The 25,701-nt window shown below is 42.0% G+C and overlaps 1 protein-coding gene across 1 annotated transcript in view; it reads right to left on the bottom strand.

The window, feature by feature from the left end:
• plekho2 (pleckstrin homology domain containing, family O member 2) overlaps positions 1-23,355 on the bottom strand; it is a 34,792-nt gene extending 11,437 nt beyond the window's left edge. The window contains exon 1 of the mRNA XM_030410672.1: positions 23,097-23,355. Within this exon, the coding sequence (XP_030266532.1) occupies positions 23,097-23,105 (9 nt within the window). The 5' untranslated portion in view covers positions 23,106-23,355. The remainder of the gene's footprint in view (positions 1-23,096) is intronic.
• Between the last annotated feature and the right edge of the window lie 2,346 nt (positions 23,356-25,701).

Below are 25,701 nucleotides of genomic sequence, written 5' to 3'. Positions count from 1 at the left end.
TACCACTATCTTATTTTTTCTTATCCTCCTCTTACTTTCTCTTTTTTCTTTTCTGGCTTCCTGATGCATAATTACGCTTCATGTGATGACTGCAGAGGTTTTGTATTTTGCCGGCAGCAGAGGTCACGAACCTGGCTGGCTGCTGTCAACGACTACTGAGAGGGGCCCCCTTGAGGGGGATCCTGATAACAGTGTCATTGCACTTTACTGCATTGACTATCAAAGGGGCGCTCACACAGTTTGTCGTTGCATTTTATTCATAACCAGTCGTTGTCTTGGGGCCCCAGGCCAGCTCGGGGCCCCAAGCAATTGCTTGGTTTGCTTGCCTTCTTGCGACGGGCCTGACAGGCGCATGTTCTCAACAACATACCTGTCTATCATTGCATTCAGTTCAGTCTGTGTCAAGTTTTTGTGAAGCTGTTAGCGGAGCTCACATTAGCCACACCTGGCCTGCTGTCATCATCAACAGCGTCAGCAACTGAGTTTTTGGCCACTAGTTTTGTAGAAGCGTGTTCTGCTGAGAGATGCTTCATTAGATCAGAGTTGCTTACAACGGACGTAGACAAAGGAGATTAAAGTAGTGTCTGTACTTCCACTTTGAAAATGTTAACTTTCCCTCCGGACTCGCCATTGCTGCAGTTCACCTCTGCTAGTTTGTGTGTGTGAGGCTGCTGTGTGCGTGTGTGGCTTGTGTGTAATCCGAACATTGCCACTGTTTGACTTAAGAATTCTCACTCAACGTTAGAGAGCCAATCATCATCACTTATGTGGTTGTCTTGCCCCTCCCTCCTCCCTCACCGGAGGAAAATAAGACCCTGTTTACACGAGGACGCTTGCGGGTAAAAACGACAAAATATTTTATCGGAAGTGCCTTTCGTTTACACGGTGACAGCGTTTTGGGGGCTTGAAAACGCAAAATTCTGAAACCACCCTCCAGCGTGGAAAAGTTGAATACGCTCCACCGCAGCGTTTCCGTGTACACTGGCAAAACGCAAAACTCTGCTCAGATCTGCTCACGTCGCGTATGCTTTTACGTCACATACATGCACCAGTACAGGGAAATAAACAAACATGTCGGATTATTTCCATGCATCGAACCTTCAAGCTGCTCTGGCAGCTCCAATAAACATACAGGAGTCTTTCCACGAAATGTACAAGATATGTACAGATAGTATTACTGAACAGAGAAGGATCTGTAATTACCTTTATCAAATTTTGGATGCACCAATTCATCGGAGGCGACCTAGGCGGCTTTGGACGAGACCCTAGCCACCTGGCATGCATACCCAATCGAGTTCCACACACTTTATGCACGCAGATTTCCTCCCGAAAACGCTGGTCTAAACGCGGAATAAAAAGTGAAGACGCGACGCCACTTTTGCGTCTTCTGTTCAGACCATCATCAGGTAAACGTAGCCTAAAACAGCTCTGCAGCTCCGGTGGCTGAGAGCCGAGTCGGATGACAACAGCTTCAATGATCAGCTTCAGTTTGTAACGCGCCGCATTTAATAGTCGGTAACGGCGTTGTAACGATGGAAATAGTAATTAGTTAGATTACCCGTTACTGAAAAAAAGTAACGCCGTTAGTAACGCTGTTTATTCTGACGCCATTATTCCCAACACTGTATATAACAGTGGTCCTCAGTAGGCGGCCCCCGGGCCGCATCCGGCCCGCCGGCCTCCTGTTTGTGGCCCCCGAACTATTACTCCTTCACCATGTGTTTTGGTTGGGTCAGCACGTGTACACCGGGACTTGTCTCCATGCCAACGATACACAGACAGCCGGGTCACTTACCGCTGCGAGCACAACTTTTAACTTTCACTTTCGTTTTCGGAGCAGTTAGTGTATTCACATTTTGCTGGTGGTAAGAGATTGAAAATGGCGTGTTTCAAGTAAACTGCTCTAACGAAATGGACAGTGAAAATCGGCTACTCAGAGAAATAGGAACTTAAAATTTGCATTCTTTCTCCCTCCCAACCAGGACAAACCTCACATATGTGACAGTGCAGCGGTAACAAATACTTGGCCTTACGGAGTTTAACAGGTTCTAGCTAGTCTTATCATGTATCTTCAAATACACAAAGAGTGTAACGGACGGGGAGTTTCTCCTGGCAAACACCCTTTCACTCACGGTGCCAACATTTTTATCATCCTTGGTAAACTCAACACCATTTAATCACAGAACAAACGACGTGAATTAACCCACAACCATATTACATATCATCTTATTCACAAACACATTCACAAACCATAATTACAACAACACCAACAGAATACCCAAGAGTCATTGCGCCACAGTCCACAAGGGGCGTTACAACATGCCAGGAGAAACTGTTATGAAGATTTCCAATTTGAAACTGCATCATGAGACGAAGCATAGGAATTTTGAAGAGAGATTTCCTCAAAATTCAGAGATAAGCACAACAAATAACAAATAAATGCACTGAAATCGTAATATCAAGCTGCAAGCAGGATTCTTGTCACATCTATGTCACAATGTAATAAAATAATGCATGACTGAAGTGATGGACACAATGTTCGAAGGCAAACCAAAAGAGGAAATATTCAACTATGTATTTTAATTTATGTTAAAATTGATATTACATTTTATTTTAGTTTGTGTTTTCTTGTTTAGAATGAAAAGGACATTTTGTTTTGAATATTACAGTATTATTGCATGTGTCCTGACCGACCTCAATACATGGACCTTTGAGTCATTGAAAAAAATCTTTGTGGCCCTTTAAGATTTGTATTTAAGTACCCCTGGTATATAATATAATAAGACAATATACTGTCTGAGATTTCGTATATCATTATACTTGTCTTTTCCTGGTTTAAAAGGCTACATTAACAATTATATCCACATTACAGTTGATTATTAATCAAAAATCCAATGGTGTTAAGTTTTTGTGTACTAATAGTCATCCCTACAATACAAGATTTTTTTTCGTATTTCTGATATGTCAAAATATTAAGATGTATGATGTATACCACCATACAGGCTAAATATCTTTATTATTCTAGCGCCATATCTGCCCAGCCCTAATCTCAGCACAATTTAAACCAACATTTTGTTTATCCAGCCATGGGTTTTACATACCGGTACAAACAATGGCTCTTTTGGTTGATTTAAATTATCAGTCTCTTACAGGACACAAAACAATGATATAGGTGAGTGATTAAGTATGTGTGTGAAACAGTATGGCATTAGTATAAATAACTTATCAGAAAGGCATGTAATGTCTGCTTTAAAAAAACACTTCAAATTTGATAAGACATGTTCCTACTTGTGTAACCAAACCTAACTCTAAGAGGAAATGTGCCTGTGCTCAGTTTAGTCTCGCATTGAGGTTGTGCAGCAAATAAGAAAAAAAACAGCCCTGCTTACATTGTAGTGTTACTGCAAAAAAAGAGTTAGGCAACAGGCTGAGGCCTATTAAGATCAGCAGCTTTCACTTCTTATCAGGCTTTGTAATTTCTGACAACAGGCCGTGTCTGTGACACGTCACCTCAAACTATAACGCATTTGGACAATATTTATCTACTTTGGGCTTTGCTCTTCACATAAGTTACCTGCGTGTTTTGTCCAATTGCTATTTGTTCACAGATGTAGGTTTACAATTAAGCCTAAAAGGGAAGTATCTATGCACGAACAAAACAGCGGCTGCTAGGCAACACAAAATACATCTTCTAGTGTGAGTAATAGTGAATCTGTGGACAAATGATAAAAGAACTGAAAAACTTTAGACTTGTAATGAAAGCTGTAAGGGCTGCTGCCGTGTGCCGCCAATACACACCACATAGGCTACTTACAAACCTAACCCCAACCCCCCAAGTGTGTTTTGGGAATGAAGTTAGATGAAAAGAAGTAATTTAAAGTTCTTAGCAGGTATAAAAGATTAATTAAAAATAAAGAAAGAAATAAAGAAATATATATATATATATATATATACACACACACACACACACATATATACATATATATATATATATATATATATATATATATATATATATATATATATATATATATATATATATATATATATATATCAGTGGCGGCTGGTGACTGAAAAAATTGAGGAGGACAGGAGGAAAACCAGTCCACGGTGTCATGTTATTTTATACAAGACAACTACTTATCCCTACTTTCTTATATTTAATGAAAACTAAGCAATAAAACAATGACTTAAAATAATTCTTAAAAAAAACATTGTATTAAATGGCTAATATACAAGACAAAAAAAATACCACTGTATACCCCTTCCGGAATTTGATCCCCAGTCACCTGCTCTACTCACTGTGCTACCACAGCAATCAATGTACATACTTCAGGACAGCACAGGACATCACACACATCACTCATCACAATCGCCCGGTCGTGCCGCTAACGTTATTTCCTCCAGCAGGACGAACGAAACGAAAACTATGAATTATTTTTCTGACTGCTTCGCTCTGATTTCTCCCAACAGTTTTTTTTCTATCAGAAATTTGCTTATATTTCCTTTGAAACCGATTCCAATGTCGCTGAAAACTCGATATTTCTTGTCCGAGCATGGCGGGCAGTGAAAGCTGTAAAATACCATATTGACCCGAACATAGGACGACCCTGATAATAAGACGACCCCTCTTTTCAAGACTAATCTTCAGAAAAAGACTCTGATATCCAAAATGTGTTTCTCAGTAACAAACTCACACACCTTCCTGTCAATCTCTTGGAAGCGGCCGCTTAGAGGACCACAATAAGCTTTTCTCTTACTGTTAGCGTTTTCAGACGATCTTTTTGGACCCACCATCTTCGGACGTTACACTCCGTACCTCCATATTTCTTGGCTGGCTGACAGTTGTTTGGCACCTCCGCTGCATTGATCTCATTATCTTAAAATCAGCATCATAGCTCCGCCTCAGATGTCTGTTAACTTGCCACACTTGATCCACTTTGCTCCGTAAAATCACCGCGTCTCTCCATTTTTCATCTCCTGTCACTTCTTCTCCGCTGTGATTGACAGATAACCGCAGCCACAGTGTCAGTGACGTCTCTACAATAAGCTGGCGCCCTCTGCTGTTGTGGTCGTGTAGCGACCCAGACAATTATCAGCATGTGTCAACGGCTAGACCCCTATTATATGACGACCAGAGACGTTCTACTATTGTAGACGACCCCACTTTTTCACATAATTTTAATCGAAAAAAAAAACAAAACTCGTACTATATTCGGGTCAATACGGTACATAGAAGTATTTTTTGTATACGGCTGTATAAACGTGAGAATGGAATTTGGGAACTGTTATTGGACCAACCTGCTGTCAATCTTGTATTCTGGTTGCTGATTGGTAAGGGAGGACGTCCTCCCTTAGCGCGTCATTTTACGTGTCTTAGCCAATCATAGATCAGCATGAAAAAATCCTGAATGCATTGAGTCAATGGAAGGAGATCCCTCCCACGGAGGACAGCAGCCCTCCGTCCTCCTCTAGCCCCCACCTTCCTGCTCCCTGCTCCTCTCACAGACTGCTCTGTCTCCTCCGGCTGCAGCTGTCGCTGTTCAACCGTTTCAGGTGGATTTTCTTCCAAAGAAGAAACTTTTTAATGATATAATTTATATACAATATTTTATAAATGATACTGAGATTTGGTAATGATTTATTTCAACCAGTTACTCTTTCTTAAAAAAAAATGGATCTTCCTCTTGCCTCCCAAAAATAGAGGAGGACCAACCTCCTCTGCCTCTATGGACGAGCCTCCTCTGATATATATGTATATGTATATATATATATATATATATATATATATGTATATATATATATATATATGTATATATATATATATATATATATATATATATATATATATATATACATATGTATATATATATATATATATATATATATATATATATATATATATATATATATATATATATATATATATATATATACATATATTTGTCTGTTAATGTCTCAAACTAACCATTATGACTCTGTTATTAGTATACTCAAAATATGGCAGAATGAAAGGCTTACATTAACAATGGCAAGGATAGGTGTTCACAGTTAATCCAATTTAAACTAATGCCCTGGCAAGACTACAATCTTCATGGATTAAGAGAAACACTCTGCTATTTATTTTCTTCTTTTTCATAGTTTGATTGAAAAGTAATTTTAATAATTCCTACACTGGAGGAAATTGTAGCTCTAATCTTCTGCAAGCAGACCTATTATCATATTCTACAGCGTGGTCAGTATCCAGCCCAACACAAAAGTTCCACACAGCCCCTTTAAATATTGTATCCATACAATGTTTAAGGGGGGGCCTACTGGATTTGGCCCTAGTAACCCCGCAACCCCCTTGAAAAAGGGGCGATAAAGCGGTAACATCCTCGCGACCACTGATGGGCAGTAACGCGTTAGAAGTAAAGCGTTACTGTAATCCGCTTACTTTTTTCAAGTAACGAGTAAAGTAAGGGATTACAATCGCAAAAACAGTAATTAGATTACTGTTACTTTACCGCAAGCAGGCTGCGTTACTGCTTTACTTAACCGTGATTTTTTTGAGACTGTCTCGTGAGTGACAATGACGTACGCAGGGCTGATTGCAGCGGCTGTCCCTCTCGGTCCCAGCCTCCAGCAGCTGGAAGCGCCTCGCCCGCGATCTCGCTTGAGGGTCGGAGGGTGATGCGCCGCGGAAACACCGTCGGAGCTGCGGAGGCGGGTAGACGATGTCTGACGCACCGCTCTTTCGCAGACTGTAACGTAAACTCCCAGCGCAGCCGGTCTCATCCTGGCCGCTGCACCATGCGCCTGCGAGTAGCACTCTCCTCTGAGGAGAGAGAGGGGTCAGTGTCAACGTGTTACCCACTTGCGTCTAGCCGGAGGGCGGAGGGAGTGCGGTTATGTCTCTTTATGTCAGATAAAAATGTACCATAAAGGTCCCAGAAACAATGGCACTTTCTCAGCTTAACTATGGTTACACCATTTTATAACTTAAAACATTGTGTGCCTCTGTTTACATTTCAACTAGAGCTTCCTAGAGGAAAGATTTATGATTTAAGATTACTTTTTTGAATTTGAAAATTATCAACAGGTACTCTAATGAATTATTTGTTTATTACTGCTTGTTACTGAATCTATATCGAAGCATTTAAATCAGTATTGAATCAAATCGATATTGAATCGAATTGCGACTGAAAGAATCAAAATCGAATCATGAGGTTCTTAACAATACCCAGCTCTACTAGAAGAGGTGGGTAGTGATGCAAAGCCCTTTGGGAGCTGGTGCTACTGTAATATTGGCTCACGCTGGGTTTGTTTATCTCATGTCTGGCTGTTGTCCATTTATTTCCTGCCGCCACGAAAGGTCTATTGCTTTATAGCGTATTCAGGTTGTACATCATGTTTTTGAAAAGTAACTTAGTAAAGTAACTAGTAAAGTAACTAATTACTTTTGAAAATAAGTAATCAGTAAAGTAACTGGATTACTTTCTCGGAGAAGTAATCAGTAATCATAAACTAATTACTATTTCCAAGTAACTTGACCAACAGTGCTCGCGACCCTGACGGAAAAAGTGGAAATTTTAAAGTGGCTGTGTGGAACATCCAATCCACAGTTCAGAAACTTGAAAATATCCAACAAATCCTGCCCAGGCTTGTGTAAGCAGACGGGGAAGGTCTCTCATATGGCCAGTAAAAAAGTGATTAATACATGTAAATTGTTACAAATTATTAGATGGAACCTCTTTAATAATGGATTCCAGTGCCCATCCAGTTACAGGTTAACATCCATCTCCCTCAGCCAGTGAGTTCAAAACACTCACACACTAGTTTTGCTTAAACATAATGCCTTTAATGCATACTAATGTGGGCATAGGCTAAATACACAAACCTGAATAAAGCTTTGAGCACTAGATGGAAAAAGCTAACTGTTAGACATTCAACAGAAGTTGTATTCAGCCATATAATAGCATACTTTGGCTGATGTATTAGAAGGGCTGGTTTGAAAAGTTTCTTTGGACATTTTGATATTTTTTGCAGTTCAAAATAATTGCCAGCATCATCTTTTGTTTTGCTGTAAATTAAAGCAAACTTCACTATGGCGAAGGCAGGGAGGAAGTAATTCCACACAGAGAGCAAAGAAATCCACTTTGTATACCCACTTTAAAACAGACTAAGTTGAAGGTTGACCACAGAAAGATAAAGTCCCTCTTGCTCACAGTGGCCTGCATGTCTCTGACATGGGTGAACATGGAAAAAATTGATGAGGCTGGGTGGAACACTGCAGTACAGCTCAGTAAAGTGCCGACCCACCCTTGCAACAGAGCAAGAGGTTTCCATTACTCAGGGCTCAGCTGACTACTATAGCTCTGCACTGTGAGATCACAGAGTAGGTGAAGGAGCTCCAATTTTAGACTCACACAGGAAGTCTGCTCTGCACTCACCAATACAGACCTCACCAACACTTCAACCAAAAACTATTTGCAGTATTGTGGTGGACTCTGAAATGGATCTACTGTCAGCTACCCTTATGCAGAATAAGACAATATGTTTATGCAGTTATAAAATAACAACTTGCCAAAACTAAGGTCTTAAAAGAGGAAGAGAAGATAGAGTGCACGGTTTTATAGAAGAGATGCACCTCAGCAGACATGTGTTTCTGCTTAAGTTTTAGGTCAGAGAGCATCTGGCATTCATTCAGTACGTTTACATGCACAGCTTAGTCAGATTACAGCCATAGTTCGACTATGCTACTCAATCAGACAACTGCAATTGTTCGAGTATACATGCCGGTGAGAAAATCGGATTATTGGCCGAAGCATGTCATATGGTCCGGTACGATAGGTGGCGCTGTACCCATTTCAACTAGTGGTGACAGAGCCACCTCCGATAATTAAACAAACTAGATGCACAGTGGCGCTCTTTCTTGCGGTGATTTCGGAGGAAAGACACCGCCGCGTCATTCTAAGAATGAAAGAAATCTCGGGCCTGCGCAGAACGCAAAATCTGATCCGATATGATAGAATGTATACATGCAGGGATAATGCGACTATTAATCGAATAATCCAGGTATTTTAATCCGACTATGAGAAATCCGATCCGGTCCGATGTTAGTCAGACTAAGGTGTATACATGCATCTTAAAAATCCGATCATAGTCGGACTAACCCAGTAATTCGGTTTTCTTGAGTGTCATGTAAACGCACTGATTGATTTTCACAGTGACCTGCCCAGAACGAATTTACCAAAAGCGTGACAGAGGCTCACACTTTAGATTCAGATTACTAGCTTTTCCATTAAATTTAGCCCAACTGAATACTTACTGTTTGAGTAAGGGAGAAATGAGAAGACAGTGGGGCTGGATCAATTTGTTTTGCAATTATTATTAATTTCTTTTGAGCTTCAAATGAAATACAAGTTACTAGCCAATCAGTGATGATTGGTGATGTGTCAAAAGGGATTAAAAATGACAATAAAAGTTGAAGTGATAAGCAATAAAGTTCTGATTAACAATTTCTGACTTAAAAACAGTCAAATTAAAGAGACTGAAATGTCAGGACACAGAGTGGGGTCCAAAAGTCTGAGACCACACTGAAAATCTTGAATATCGTCACATACCAAACCGTAAAAAAAATCAGAAAGATTGAGCATATAGAAGGGGGCAGTACATGGAACTCCAAAATGCTTTAAGAGTGGTATCCAAACCACAATCTGATGGAACCAAAGTGACCACACCATCAGAGGATAATTCATCAGGCCTAGTTTGCATATAAAGCAAGGCTGCAGCAGCACTTTATCTAGAGACTTGGAGTTAGATTTCAGTTCCCTGCAAAAATAGACTTGAAATGATGATTGCATATAATATATCTTACGTTTCTTTATTTCTTTTGTTAGTGCCTGAGCACCAACCAGTGAAAGGACCCCTTTTTTCGCAAAATTAATTGCTTTTGTGAGGGCTTTAACATATTCAAAAACACACAAAGAATTGCACAAAATTGAGCCTTGTCTTACAATCATTATTTCACTTAGATGGTGCAGTCTATCCTGACAATCTTAAACCCAATGTAATTAGTTAGTTTTCTCAAGTGCCAGATAGTGGACACAGGAGGTTATTGACCTCCTTGGCACAGTGTCCAAAACACATGGAAATTCCAGAACAAATGTCAAACAAATCAATCAAAGTCTGTCAAACAATCTTGATGAAAAATTAAAACTGAAAGCTGTGCTGTTCAGCATACGTTCCCAAGTAAATGGGAAAATCTTCAAATCCTCTTCAAAACTCATCGACTTTCAACCTCTTCTTGTCCCTCATACTTTAAGCTAGACACACCATTCCAACTTTTAAAGAGTTACAGGACTGAACTAGAACTGCAAGCAGTTATGAACGGGGGCCAAGCCCCCCAACGCGATTCGGACCTTGCGCACTGCAGAGCCCACGGAAGTTGGCCCCAGAGGATGACGGGCTTGGGGCAAAAGTGAGGACACAGGCCAACGTCTGAGCTGTGATGTTCACTGTAATGGGAAGTGCAAAAGGCTGAATGTGTGCCGATTTGGATTTGTTGTACTAAATCACGCCCACTTGACCAATTGTTACTTAAATATATGGCTGGCCTCAGGCGTGACCCCACATCAGTACTGTTTCACTACATTTCTATTGTGACAACAAAAAATGCATTTATGTTGATTAGTGTGTAGGCCTACATTTTCTAAACATATGTGAGAAGTGAACTAATGTTACAGAACCTGTGGAGCAGAAAGAACTTTTTATGAGGAGCTACAAAGGTGACGTGTAATCATGTTGGACGTAGCACAGTAACGTTGAGTTTTTTTTAAATATCACCTACTTAAAAGGCAAAAATGCATTTACATCCGTTATAGTGCCACCTATAGGCCAATTTGCACCAAATTGTCACAGAGCCACTGGATGACTTCAGGAACAATTGACTTAAGTTTGATGTTGAAAGCATTTAGTTTGACCGAAATATGAAACAATATGTGTTTTTTAGCCGGCAAAAAAGATTGTTTGGTTATAACTAGCAGATTTTTTGTGCCAAAATTCTTTTGACAACTTTTCATCAGACACATCTGGAGATTCTATGTGCAAAGTTTCAGGCAGATGGCGCTTAAATTTCAGGAGGAGTACGAAAAAGTAGGTTTTGCATATGTGGCGATTTAGCAAACGAAATGTGCAGCAGAAGTGGCCGTGTCCTATGTCAGAAAACCCATCCCTATTCAGAGAACATATGGGTATAAGGTTTGTGAATGTGTTATTTAAAATTTGGAAGTTAAAGGCAAAAACGCGATTGCATCCATTACAGCGCCATCTAGTGGAGTACATGTGCAATTTTTGGTATGGAAGAACTGTGTCCTATTCTATATGTACCTTATAAATTTCAAGATAGGGGCTCAGGATTGGCCCTACATCATACCAACCATATTTCGCAAAAATCGGTGTAGCCGCTCAAGAGATATAAACTTCCCATATTTTTAGCGCCCCCTAGTGGCCATAATTGGCCAAATTAGTCTCATCCCTTCCCAGTGTCATGGCAATCAAGGATCTCAAATTTGGTGTTAATAGCATTTAGTTTGACCGAGATATCAAACAGTTTACATTTATATAGCTAGTGTCTGCTTGCATACATGTTCCCTCGGCCCCTCGGGCTTGGCCCCCTAACTATTGGGCATGTATTCAGTTTTTAAAAATCTTTTACGGTTTTGAAATCATCACAGTTTTAGTTTCAAGGTTTTAAGGCTCTTCTTTTGATTTTATAATGGGTGTGTATTGCATGAGTCAGAGTGCATGACATCATCACTAGAGTGGAAAGCAGCTGGAAAAATTTGAGAAAAAATTCTCTTCAGCTTGATTTGGATCAAGTATTTATACATAGACATGTAGGAAATCTTGTTGGCTTTCAGCTGATTATTTTAGAAGTAGGACTCAAACTTTCGGCTGTAGAAGCCCCAGAGTGACCAGCACTCCAGAGCTCCCCCATAAACCGCATTGTTATTTTTGAGCAGACGGTACCTGTTCCTTCTTTCGCTCTGGCGCAATCATTTTTCACTCTACAGAAATAAAAAGACATCACAGAGTTTAGCAATGTCTCCTGTTACTTAATATATAAATATCTTGGCGACAAGCTCACAGGAGTTTGGGAGGTGTTTTCCCTTTCATTCTTATGGGCACATTTTCATCTTTGGTTCTGCTACTGCTCCAGCATAGCCAAAGAAACTGTTCACCTTTTTAAGCTCTTTCAGCCCTCTTACTTTTCAGCATTTCTGCCTTTTCATCTTTTTAAAATATTCCTCCTTCTGCCTTTTCAGCTTTTACATACTTTCAGCTTTATGATCAGCTAGAGAAATTGTTCAGCTATCAAAATGTTCACCTTTTTTATGCTTGTTCAGCCTCTAACTTTTCAGCTTTTTCAAATATTCAGCTTTCTGCCTTTTCAGCTTTTTCATACATTCAGCTTCATGTTCAGCTAGAGAAACTGTTCAGCTATCAAAATGTGCACTGTATTTTCGCAGGGAATGCACATTCTTCTAGTTTATATTTGTAGTTGTGACTGTGGTGTTGTTTCACAGTTAGTCACAGATCGATTACTCACACAGGGAGGATATATTTTTGTAATGCCACCATGGCTAGAATAACAACAGTTTTGTTAGTACATAGCCTGTTGTTTTAAGTACAAATGGTGTCACACAGCATACAAACATCTTTATTCTGAACTCAGATGTGCAGATAATGTGACATGGCATACCTTTAACAGTCAAAAAGGTACATCACATCAGCAATATGTATTTGAAGTTTTCATGTGTGCTGTAATTAGTTATTATTATTCTCACTACTGACTATTCTCTCTTTTTCATAACGACAAATAGCCATCATAATTTCCCAGACAGCGTGTTTTCAGTCAAAATAACGGTTCAAAACCCCAAAGATATTTTCTTGAGATGTGAAAAGTAACAAATCCTCACATTGAAGACTGGAAGATGGGAATATTTGGCATTCGTACTTACTTTCGTTCTTGTTAAGTTAAATGTTAATCTTTCTTCAAAATAAATTCCAATGAATTTTCTGTTAATCATTTTTCAGCCCTATTTTCGCCAGCTGACTCGGGCTAAAAAAAAAAAAACAGGTCAAGCATGTGATGAGCATTGTCAACATTGCAAACTGATACAGCTCTCCAGAGGACAACTCCCAAAGAAACACCTAAACATGACCATGACTCACTTTATTTTCTTATGCCAAATAACTATGAACAGTGCAAGTGTTATATGTCAACATACCAGTGTTCTAATCCTCTGAACACAGAATACACTTCAGAAAACACTTGACAGATTTTTCTAATTGTTCAATTATTTGCTGTTGGTCTCCAAAGATGATCATAGGCCTACTTTACAGGGCTCATGGCAAGTCAAATTAAATTGGTCAACATGGAAAATTATTTTAAGAAGTTCAAAGTCAAGTGTCCCTTGAAAATATTTTGTATTAATAAATATTGTTAACAAAATCTGTTTTCGTCAGTCATTTTCGCTTCCTTTTATTTCTTAGAGTGCTTTGCAATGACTGATAGGACTATTAATAGTAAATGTTTTGAGAGTAACAAATAAAACGAAAAACTTTGCATTGATTATTAACTTTGTTGTTGTTAATCAGTAATTGTTAATGTATAATTCAAGCCTTACCTTTAAAACAACAAGGGCATACATTTCTTGGCTATCAAAACCATTGAAACTTTAAATAACAAACTTGATCATCAGAAAAAACATATTAAATCATGGAAAGCAATCACCCAGACTCATAACCTATGAACTGAGGGGGGAGAGATAAGTGGTCGGCTCATTTGCTATTTGCTAAGTTCACACAAGCTTTCACTAGCAAGGACCACACCATCAACGAGATGTGTTTAAGGATTTATTAGTGACAAAGGAAAACGAAGTGTCGAAGATCTTGGTTCTTTTGAGTTCTTCGAGTGCGTTGTGGGGATTCTTGTAGAGAATCTGCCGCCGCTCCCGGGCAGCGACGGACCCCCTCATGGACCTACGAGGGAGAGGAGAGAAAGAAGAAACAGACAGAGAGAAATGGGGTGGGGGGGAGGGGTGCAGAATACGAGAGCGAAGCAGATGAGAGGGTCAGGTGGTTATTTATAGAAATGCGGAAGTTGGCGCTGTTGAGGTGTGGTCCTGCTCCTGAAACTTCGCCAATTAAGCTTCAATTCACTAGCAAGGACCACACCATCAACGAGATGTGTTTAAGGATTTATTAGTGACAAAGGAAAACGAAGTGTCGAAGATCTTGGTTCTTTTGAGTTCTTCGAGTGCGTTGTGGGGATTCTTGTAGAGAATCCGCCGCCGCTCCCGGGCAGCGACGGACCCCCAAAAACCTCCCATTACTTGAGAAGAGATTGAGCGGATCTGAGATCTTTGAGATCTGAACAGATGTAACGGTGGTACGTTTGGGAGGACCAGCGGCCTATGAGATGTATGAAGTGTTCTGGGAAGCCATTACAGGAGGCTGAAGTGGCAGCTCCGATTCTGAAGGAGTAGTTGTCGGGCAAAATACCAGACAATGAGAGCACCCGGCGAAAGTGTTGGTGGAACCAGAATCGAGTAGCCACTTGGCTGGATTCGGAGATGAAAAGAGGATCTGTCGTTGTTGTGAGATTTACAGAATTGCAAGAAATTTGCGAGGGTTTCGAAGGGATTCAGTGGTGATTGGACCTTGAAGAAGAAGACGGGTGTAGGCGGACCAAATTGATTGGTTTTGGTTTGCTTTAAGTGGAACACCATAGTGTCGTCTGAAAAGCGAGACAAGTCAGAAATGCAAGCATGACGGCTTGAGTCGAAGTGAATGGTTGAGGAGGTGAATTCGGAGCATCTGAGGAAGCCAAAAGGCAAGCAAGAACATGGCTTCCAGGGTTTGGGCGACTTGAGGAGTGCCGTACCCGGAACGGATTGTGTGGAGGCAGATTAACGGCAAGTTGGCATTAAGAGGAAGACGGCAAGGGCTTAACGAACTGTTAACGAACAGCCGGTTATTGTCTTGGAAAGAAGCTGATACCGCTAAGGTAAGCTTGGTGGTGCGTGATTTGTCATGAGGAATGGGCGCAAGTACTGAAAGAAGTCGTGGTGATGAGATCGAATGACGGAAAGGTTGTGTTGTATTGGTCGTGAAAGTAATGGAAGCTTTCCAAGCTGTCCAGTAGGAAGAGAGGGTCGAGGGTGATAGGCTGTTGATGGTGGAGCTCTGGTAGTCGTTTATCAGGGGTATAAGCGCAGGATTTACGAGTTGAATGTCGACGCCCAACTGGCGTAGGGAAGGTATCTGCGTGAGGTGCCAAGCTTCTGAACTTCTGGCATTCATTAGCGAGCTTCGGGGGCGATTCTGCCACAAGCCATCTTCCTTTGTAGAAACCCCCAAAACCGGCCTAAGGAGCAGCATTGCTGTACAGATGGATGTCATGTGGGTTAGTTGGTTGGTCATCGTAAAAGAAAGTGATTCCGTTCCAATTGGTGATAGGGTTGAGTCATGGACAGATTTCAGCAAGGCTCGAGCTATCCAGGGAGATGGAGGTCAAGAGTGATGGGACGGAAGGGACAGAAGTTGACGTTTGGTGCGGCGCTGGGCGCAGAAGAAGGTTAGGCTGAGCTTTCCGACCGGGAATGAAGTCTAAAACTTGTTAGTGTCAAGAATGATTCCGAGAAACTCAAGGGATGTGGAGGGGCCCTCTGTTTTCTCTGCGACGATGGGACCCCGAGGTTGGAGAAGACTGAAGTCAGGGTAATCAGGCCGGAAGCGGGTGGCGATGTGGTGGGGGGAAATTGTTAGACTGGATCCAGCTGAGGGCTTCAGGTGGGGTGTCGAAGAGTTTAGGCTGCTTTGCGACCAAAGGTGAGCCTAACGGCGAAGTAATATATACCACGCCAATGGATGCTGAAGAAACGGCAGAAGTCGGGGTGAATAGGGAGGACTTTAAGAGCACTGGTCTGTTCCTGGACCTTCCTTAACTTCCTTAGCGAGCGTGCGGTCAACTGAATCTGGCTCGGTTATGGTCGACTGAAGATTTTTGATTTCAAAAGAGATAGATGATTGTGTGGAGTCCGGGGTGAAGACCTTCTTCAAGTCCTTTATGAGAAACTAGCTTTGGCGAGGTAGGTTGTACGGGCATTCGGGGTGGGCGTGGCCCCCGCTGCAGAAGGAGTAAACGTGGAGGAAGCGGCACTGGGACACGGTGCATCCGGTACTGTTGAAGCCGTTGCAAATCGAACAACCTCCTTGGTGCATGACGGGCCTGCCTTTCTTATATACGCCATTGATTACGGGAAGATGACAGAAGGGGTAGATGACATCTGTTCTGGAGGTATGGGTGCTGGTGGAGCTGCCGACAACAGGCGAGAGAAGGCTGAAGCTCTCGTTTGGTTTTTTGTGCGGCCCAGTGTGGGTAGCTGTGTATAAAGTGAAATTAGTGTTTGCCTGTTGAGGGGGAAGAACGGGTGCCGGCATCCCGGTGCTGACGACCCCAGCCGACATGAGCTGCTGGGACTGATGGAGCTGGGAGATGGAAGCTCCCTGCATCCCGGCATAGGGTGCTGGCACCCGGTGCCAGGAGCCCCGGTTGAAGCGAGGTGCTGTGGTTGCTGGAATTAGGCGGCAGAGGGCACTGGCATCTTGGTGCCAGGAGACTTGGTTGAAGCGAGGTGCTGTTGTTGATGGAAACAGGAAGCAGAGGGCGCTGGCATCCCGGTGCCAGGAGCCCTGGTTGAAGCAATCTGCTGTGGTTGCTGGAAATAGGCGCCAGAGGGCGCTGGCATCTCGGTGCCAGGAGCCCCGGTTGAAGCGAGCAGCTGTGGTTGCTTGAAACGGGAAGCAGGGGGTGCTGGCATCTCGGTGCCAGGAGCCCCAGTTGAAGCGAGCTGCTGTGGTTGCTTGAAACGGAAGCAGGGGGTGCTGACATCTCGGTGCCGGGAGCCCCGGTTGATCAAGCTGCTGTGGTTGCTTGAAATGGGAAGCAGGGGGTGCTGTCATCTCGGTGCTGGGAGCCCCGGTTGATCAAGCTGCTGTGGTTGCTGGAAACAGGAAGCAGACGGCGCTGGCATCTTGGTGCCAGGAGCCCCGGTTGAAGCGAGCTGCTGTGGTTGCTCGAAACAGGAGCAGAGGGCGCTGGCATCTCGGTGCCAGGGTCAAAATCTGAATCAGAATCCTTTAATGTCCCGCAGACGGGGAAATTTGTTGTCGCGGCAGAATATTACGAGAACAGCGCAATAGCAAAATAGACAATAGAATAGACACTATAATTAAAAAGGGGGAGAAAATAGCATCGAAGTACATATTTACATGATGTAGTGCAAGAATTGACAGTAATTTTTATATACAGACCGGAGCCCCGGTTGAAGCGAGCTGCTGTGGTTGCCGGAAACAGGAAGCAGAGGGCACTGGCGTCTCAGTGCCAGGGGCCCCAGTTGAAGCGAGCTGCTGTGGTTGCTGGACACAGGAAGCAGAGGGCGCTGGCATCTCGGTACCAGGAGCCCTGGTTGAAGCGAGCTGCTGTGGTTGCTGGAAACAGGAAGCAGGGGGCGCTGGCATCTCGGTGCCAGGAGCCCCGGTTGAAGCGAGCTGCTGTGGTTGCTGGACACAGGAAGCAGAGGGCGCTGGCATCCAGGTGCCAAGAGCCTCCGCTGAAACAGGCTGCTGTGGTTCTTAGCAGTGGGCTGTAGGGGGCACTGGCATCCCTGTGCCAGGAGCCTCCGCAAAGTTTAGCTGCAGTGATGGCCGGAACTGGATGGCGGTGGGCACTGTGGCGTTTGCCCTTGAGGTTGTAGGTTGCTGTAGCTGATGATGATAATCCTGATAGAAGTTGGAGGGTCCTGGAATCTATCTGGGCGCTCCCTCTGGAGTGTAGTGATGCGAGAAGTGGTGGCGGAAACTCTGGAGTTGTTTGATCTGGCAGAGGATCTCTGTCTCTGCTTTTGCTGCTGCTCTTTGTTTTCTTTGGGCTTTGTCATTTGATTGTACTGTCCCTTTAACAAGAGCGTAGACATCACTGCCTGTAGGGCTGTGCGTGATGACGTCACCTGGAAGCGATCTGGTGTTAACGGAACGAACAGCCATGAGTTTATTTATTTATTTTTCGAAGATTGGCTGTTGTGGTGGCTAGAACTGGATGGCAGTGGGCACCATGACGTTGCCCTAGATGTTGTAGGTTGCTAGTGTCGATGATGAAAATCCTGATGGGGATTGGAGGGTCCTGAAATCCATCTGGGCACTCCCTTTGGAGTGGAGTGATGACGAGAGGTGGTAGCAGAAACTCTAGAGTCATTTGATCTGGCTGAGGATCTCTGTCTCCACTTTTGCTGCTGCACTTTCTGTTGTCTATGAGCTTTCTGCTGTCTTTGGGCTGTAGTATTTAATTGTACTGTCCCTTTTAACAGGAGCGTCGACGTCGCGGTGTGTTGCGTGCGCGTGATGACGTCACCCAGAAGAGAGCTGGTGTTGACGGAAGAAGCACACATGCGTGTGGAGAAAGTTTGGCTTTATAGTCCATTCGGTTAAACAGAATTCATTTGTCGTTTAAAGTTTTCTGGGGAGCGGCTACTGTCCAATCGGTGACTGTAGAAGATGAAAGCCGGTCGGGGGAACTCACCGGAGCGTGGAGACGTTGTGACCGGCGAGTTGTTCGGCCGGTGTTGGCGGAATGATGGCGGGAGGCTTCGCTTCTTGGAGGTGAAGGAGTCGGCGAACTGTGGCGAACTGCAGCGACGGTGACTTTCTGTTCCGGAAATTCCTCGTCCTCTCTTTGCTGCGGAAGGAGGTGGGCTGGGAGACACGGGAGAGTCGTCGGGCGAACTATGATAATCTTGGATGTTGAGGAGAGATGAACCAGGCGGGAGACGAACCATGGATGAGACGAAGTTGGTGCTCTTCGGACCCGCTCGCGTCCTAGCCGGCTGTTGGGCCACTGGAATCGGGTCCTCGGGTACGGAGGTGACGGGAGAGTAGTCGGCTTCAGATGAATGGTGATCCTCATCTCGTCTGAAAGATTGTCCGACGGGAATAGTGATACGAAGTCCATGATGAGGTGAGTAGAGCCTGATGTTGCTCGTACAAAAGTTTGGATGTGCTCGGGCGAGGCGATGTCGCGTGATCTCGTTTCTGGGTGCGAGAGCGCAGAATACGAGAGCGAAGCAGATGAGAGGGTCAGGTGGTTATTTATAGAAATGCGGAAGTTGGCGCTGTTGAGGTGTGGTCCTGCTCCTGAAACTTCGCCAATTAAGCTTCAATTCAAGAGGACAACGATAAGCGCTCACACACTACATTGGGATTTAATGACCATGTTTATGCTTTGAACATCAAATTACTTTGGAACATTACTGACCAACAAAGTGGAATGTTGAAAAATCCTCTTGACAAACCAAAAATCCAAATAAGATCCAAAAATTGCTTCCTCTCACATGTGATTACAGCTTGACCAACTTATCTGACATACATTTAGAATGGCAACCATATAAATTATCTAAAATTAGCCAGACTGATGAAGCATTGCTGCATAAGTAGGCATCAGCTGTTAAATTTATGTTTCACCATCATTAGCTCAGTTACCAGCTGAGTAGCTATCAGTTGACTAGTCGTGTCCAGTCATAAATGCATGTGCACTGTAAAAATGTTATCTTTTCCACCAGCTAGGTTTGGTGGAAACCCCAACCCCAAAAAACCTTGGGACGCTGTATACAACATAAATTAAAAGAAAATACACTAATTTGCACATGAATTGTGTTGACATTCTTATAATCGTTCTTGAGACCATGTGGTAATATCCTTTATATAATCATGTTTTTCACAAAGTGGTGAACCTCATCCCATATCTGCTTGTGAATAACTGGGCTTTTTGAGGAAGATCCTTTCAGATCCTGGGTTTGGGGGATGGGACAATATAAGAAAAGATTTTATTGTGTATCATGATAAAAAACAACCAGGATTAGTTGATGGTGGTGAATTTCCATTAGTGGGATATTGTGAATATCCTCACATGATTTACTTTGAAAATTGATTTTCTGATTTATTTTATATTACCACACACATTACACCCACATTTTCTTTATTCTTTTAACATTTTCAAACAAGTCCCCAGATACTTCAGTTGTTTAGAAGAATGCTGTAACACTGTTTTGTTGCAAAGTTCCAGACTATTTGTAATAAAGTTTGGACACCACTTCATGGACTGGATTTGCTCCAGGACGTTTTCTTCCAGGGCTCTGGAGCAAGTCTGTGCACAACTCTCTCTCTGCATGTGTGTGTGTGTGTGTGTGTGAGAGCATGTGCATGTGTGTGTGTGTGACATAAGCAAGAAAAAGTACACTATTTCCCTATTTCTGTTTAATGCAACAAAAAAAAATTCAAAATCCTGTGTGCATAAAGTACATATGTCTTCTAAAAGAACATTTTATGAATATTCTTATCTATGAGATGTGTTAGTACCTGCAAGGACACAAATTGAAGAGCACACACACAAACACACACACACACACACACACACACACATATATTCACCACTGAGGACTCTTTCTTTTTCATAAAGGCACTTTCCCAGAAATTGCCAGTGGTGCCCCTGTAAGAAGATGTGCATACACACACATCCATTGTGTAGCAGAGGCCTGAATAGCAGGACGATAATGAGAGAGGGTTAATAGTTTTCTGTCTGACACATAATGTAGCAGACTGTTTCCTCTTTACTGAATGGCTCTGGCATACACGTCGTGCTGCACTGTAGGTCAGCATGATGGCGAGTAAAGGATGACTCACAGAGCTGACACAAAAGATCAACATGGAAGGGCCACAGTTGTTTTTGGGGTGAAAGGTAAAGATTAGGCAGAATGTGGAGTAGAGACGAGGAGAGTGGGAAATGACACATTAAAAACAAAGACAAATATAAGAACAAAACAGCTGTATATGGTCAACAAGCAAAGTGGTGGGTGGTCATACTAGCACAAATGCCAATTGTGAACATCAAGTATGGGTTTTAGTTCAGCTTTAGATATTAGAGTACAATATCCAAACAGAACTATTTCTAAACCAGAGAAGCATTCATAGCATCACTTATCCGTGTACAGTGTGTAGTGAGATGGCAGAGTCATTGTTAAATGTAATAACACACTGTGACAGAGTTACTTTTTCTAACAAACAAGATGTTTTGAATCAAATGTATCACAGCAACAAAAAAAGACATCCCATCTCAGATAATTGGTGCTAGAAATATGTTTAAATTGTTGTGTAGTGTAGTGTCTGATCTGAGGACTGACAGGTGACATTGAATGAAAAGGGAATGCGATGCAGGAGTCAAGTCACACAACCAACCATCCACGCGTATTGCAGTTCTGACACACAACCATACACAAACAGATCAAAGCAACAGTAATGAAAAGTGCAGCCTCTGAAAGTCATCAATAAGACCCAACCCACATAGCTCTGTTCCTGCTTGAAGTGAAACTCAGGCAGATTTGCCAGTTTCACAAATCTGGAAATATGCCTGTTATAGTGTTGAAACTATTTATATAGAGGCTCTATTTTAACTATGCTCCATATATATTGGACCAATTGGAATTCATATTATTACTTATCATCTGCTAATAAAATTATGATAAATAGCAACATGATTGAACTTTGCTATACAGTTCCCCCAGTGGATGGAAACATCTACATGTTTTAACATAAGCTTCATTAGTACTATTACTATGGAATATAAAACAATCTGTCTTTGTTCACTAAATCTGAGCCATTTGGTTATGATTAAACTACAGGTCATGACCATCTTTTTAAATACAAGAATGTGAAATCATTAGTTCTCTTATTGGCTCAATTTGTAGCTTAAGTCATAGCCTCAATTTGACTTGCATCTTGACATTTTTTATTGTGATTAAGTCACAGGTAAATCGTCTCACTAAATAAAAACAAAAAATATTTCTAAGTCAGCTATTCTTTAATTTTGAGTTGTAGCTGTTGTGGTTTACAGCCTAAGTAGTGTGTCGTAGAGTGATTCTAGCAGGACCAGTTTTGAAAAAGAAAAGGGCTGCATCCAATTATCAGATTCTGATTGGGAAGTTAAATAACTTTTCTCAAACATTAGGCTACCATAAAAGGGTGGGGTACAACATGCTTGGAAAAAAAATGTTTGCAACAAGTTCCCTGCATGCTGTAGACCTACCTTAGTAAGTCTTTACTTGACTTCCCCTTTCTAGTAACTTGGCTTCCTCAAAATGCCAAATTCTAACTGAGGCATGGAGATGATCAGCTGTTACATGAGCCCACTGTCGAGTATGTATCACACAGGGACTGTCATGATTTTAGGGATTTTCTGAGCCACAAATCATTACAGCAGTCTGTCTTAGTAGATAAACTACTGATTTGTGCATGAGCATCTAGCCAACTCAAATCACACACAAACAGGAAACGTTGTTAACAATTATCACACATTCGTCCACCACAATGAATCTCCCTAAGGTACAACCACTTAAGTATTTTCTGTATTTGTGAAATGTTAACCTTTAACGTCTTTCCTTCAATCTTGTCCACTGAAATTAACGCTTAAAGATTAAGTGGGTACACCCACACATAGCGCTACAATAACATTAAAGATTGGTGAACGGAGTTTACAGTTTTCTCTACAGTTGTTATCGCCAGAGTTTCGTATGAAATTTGTCCAACAAGTTGATGCTAGAGATTGACAGGCTGGCAGGTGCTTTGTGCCAGAAAGTGTTTGAGTGTTGGTTTAAGATGACTGTGGCAGGCAGGCGGACGTCGTTGTAAATCTAAACATACGTCTTTCTCTCGTGACAATTAGGCCTTCGTGTATCTCCAACATCGGGCCGAATTTTCACTGCCACCTTGTCTATGGGCCATACCTTCGCTCTGATGACCTGGTCGCGCCCTGCACATATTTTATTCCCGATGTTTATCACACAGGTTAGTGAATTCCAGCTTAAGTGTCACTCTCACTAAACTTCCTTTAAATAACGATCCGACATTTCAAACACAACTACAACGTATATTTTGCAATGTATCTGCAACAAAAAGCAAAGCAGCAGAGGCTACACAGTGGGACTGAAGTGACTACTCACATCTTCCATGATGAAGGACCAGAATCCGTTATGTGAGCTAAACTAATGTAAAAACTCGACGTCGCCTTTATCCTCTGCCGAAACAGTTCACTTCTTCCCCATCGGTCGGCAGCTGACACATCTCCGACAGCACGCCCAAATGAAGAAAATAAGGAACCGAGTTTTTTATGACAGCAAAGGTCGTCTCTTCCTCTTCTTCTGCTCAGAGAAAAAAAGTTGTTAGAGAAAGTTTAGTTTCCGGTTGAACTGCCTTCACACTCCTGAATCGAGTCGAGGAGGAGCGTCGCGATCAACAGCCAGCAGCCCCTGAACGCATCATCTGAGGCGTCAAAATCCAGATTTAGGTGCAATTTTGACGACATGAGTTCGCCTTTCTCAGCGAGATGATAAACATAATCAGACTGCAAAAGGCTGCAAGTGCAGCATCCCAAGCGAAAACCTTCTTGTGAAAGAACATTTACACAGTTTACCAGTGTTCAGAGGGAAGGCTTTTTTGTGCAAACGTGTTGTAAGTTGACTGGAGGCTTTCATTTTAAGCTTCCTTACAAACTTTGTCAGCACATATGTATATGGAGGCTGCTGGATGATGAACATTATAGTGGCCTCTCATGTTACTACACTCAATACGTCCTAGTAGGTGTGGTGGTGTGAGGGGATGTTTTAAACTTGCAATAAAGTATCAAAGATGGATAGGGCCGTACGAAATAGCAGCGTCATTCTATAATTAGGGGTATGTCATGTCCATAGACTTTATTTATCAATTTATACATTTATTTATTTATTCACTTCAAGCAATGATCAATTTTACATAAGGGCACATTTCTCTTTTATTTAATACAAAAAGTCAACAGATTCCATCGTTTATTTAGCACCAAAAAAGCATATACTAAAGTAGAATTTGTTGGTTTTTTGCTGTCTGATTTGCCAAATATCAGGTTTTGCTCCTCAGAATAAACCTAAATTACATGTTTTTGTATAATATTTCCATAAATATTTGTTCAAAATAATTATTAGAATATCAGAAAGGCATTTTAAAATGTATTTTGCTCATTCATCTGCATTAAATCATGCACTTTATGTGTGTCAGAGAAATCTCTGTCAATTGGGTTACTTGCTGAAATATCTCCTATAAATCAGCAATGGTTTGCTCTTAAGTCACATGTCCAACATCAGTTGATGTTATTTCCTTTTTTGAGGGAGATGTGAAGAGGCTGTGGTAAGTCTCTACTTCTCCTCTTCAGTATTTTATCAATATTATGGTGTGCACATAGAGTAGATTAATTGATTGTCAACTGTGTTATCAACTTGTTCACGTGAACTTGCATTAGATGTTACATTTACAAATATGCGAATAAAGTGTATAAAAATACGAGTTCATCAAAGTCATATGGTGACAGGTCTGAGGTCTGCAGTGAGCACAAGGCCCTAAAATGTCTGAAATGTCAACTGTGTTACCTGTCAGCTGTGTTAACCATCCACTGTAACACAGTTGACAATGTTGACAGTTATTGTGAAGGGGCCAAACCCGAGGGGCCAAGGGGTGCGTTTCCTATGACCAGCAGTGCCAGGAACCCTATTGTAATCGTTAAGATTCTTATTTTTATTTTTCTCCGGCTAAAAGTGGTGCTGCAGGCTAAACCGTGCAAGGGAGGGCGGTGCAATTTGGAGAGTTAGTCCAGACTCTTGCAAATATCTCAGACACAAAAAACTACATATATCCGCCTGCAGGGGGCGCTATAACCTAGGCCAATACGTTTTTGCCTATAACTCCCAAACCGTATGCTGTACATTCAAAAACCTTGTATCCCCAGATTCCCTGAATGGAGCTGAATCACTTTGCGATTGGCCACGCCCACTTCTGGTTAGAAAGTCATTTCGCACAATCGCAAAAACTGGAAAACCTACTTTTCTATCTCCTCCTTGGGATTTTGTCCGATCTGCGTGAAACTTGGCACGTACACTCTTCAGCTGGACCTGACCTGAAGTTATCAAAAGTATTTTGCTCGGTCAAAAATTGCGCAAATTAGTAATGAACAAATTTCGGTAGCTAGCTCTACGAACGTAAACTGTTTGATATCTCGGTCAAACTAAATGTTATTAACACCAAATTTGAGATCCTTGGTTGCCATGACACTGGGAAGGGATGAGCCGAATTTGGCGAATTTTGGCCACTAGGGGGTGCTAAAAATATGGGAAGTTTGTATCTCTTGAACGGCTACACCGATTTTTACGAAATTTGGTCAGTATGATGTAGGGCCAATCCTGAGGCTATATCTTTAAGGTGGTCATGACTGGTCAATGTGGGCATGGCTTTTTACAAGATCAACAACAAACATTAATTTTAGCCAAACTATTATGCTGAGAGCTTTGAAATTTATATGGTACATATAGAATAGGACACAGTTCTTCCATACCAAAAATTGCACTTGTACTCCACTAGGTGGCCCTATAATGGATGCCATCGCGTTTTTGCCTGTAACTTCCACATTTTGAATAACACATTTGCAAACCTTTTATCCATATGTTCCCTGAATAGAGCTGGGTTTTCTGACATAGGACATGGCCACTTCTGCTGCACATTTCATTCGCTAAAGTGCCACATATG

The sequence above is a fragment of the Sparus aurata genome, unplaced genomic scaffold (genome assembly GCF_900880675.1).
Source record: "Sparus aurata unplaced genomic scaffold, fSpaAur1.1, whole genome shotgun sequence".
NCBI lineage: Eukaryota > Metazoa > Chordata > Actinopteri > Spariformes > Sparidae > Sparus > Sparus aurata.
Note: the sequence above shows the minus strand (reverse complement) of the source record. Positions and strands in the feature narration are given on the sequence as shown.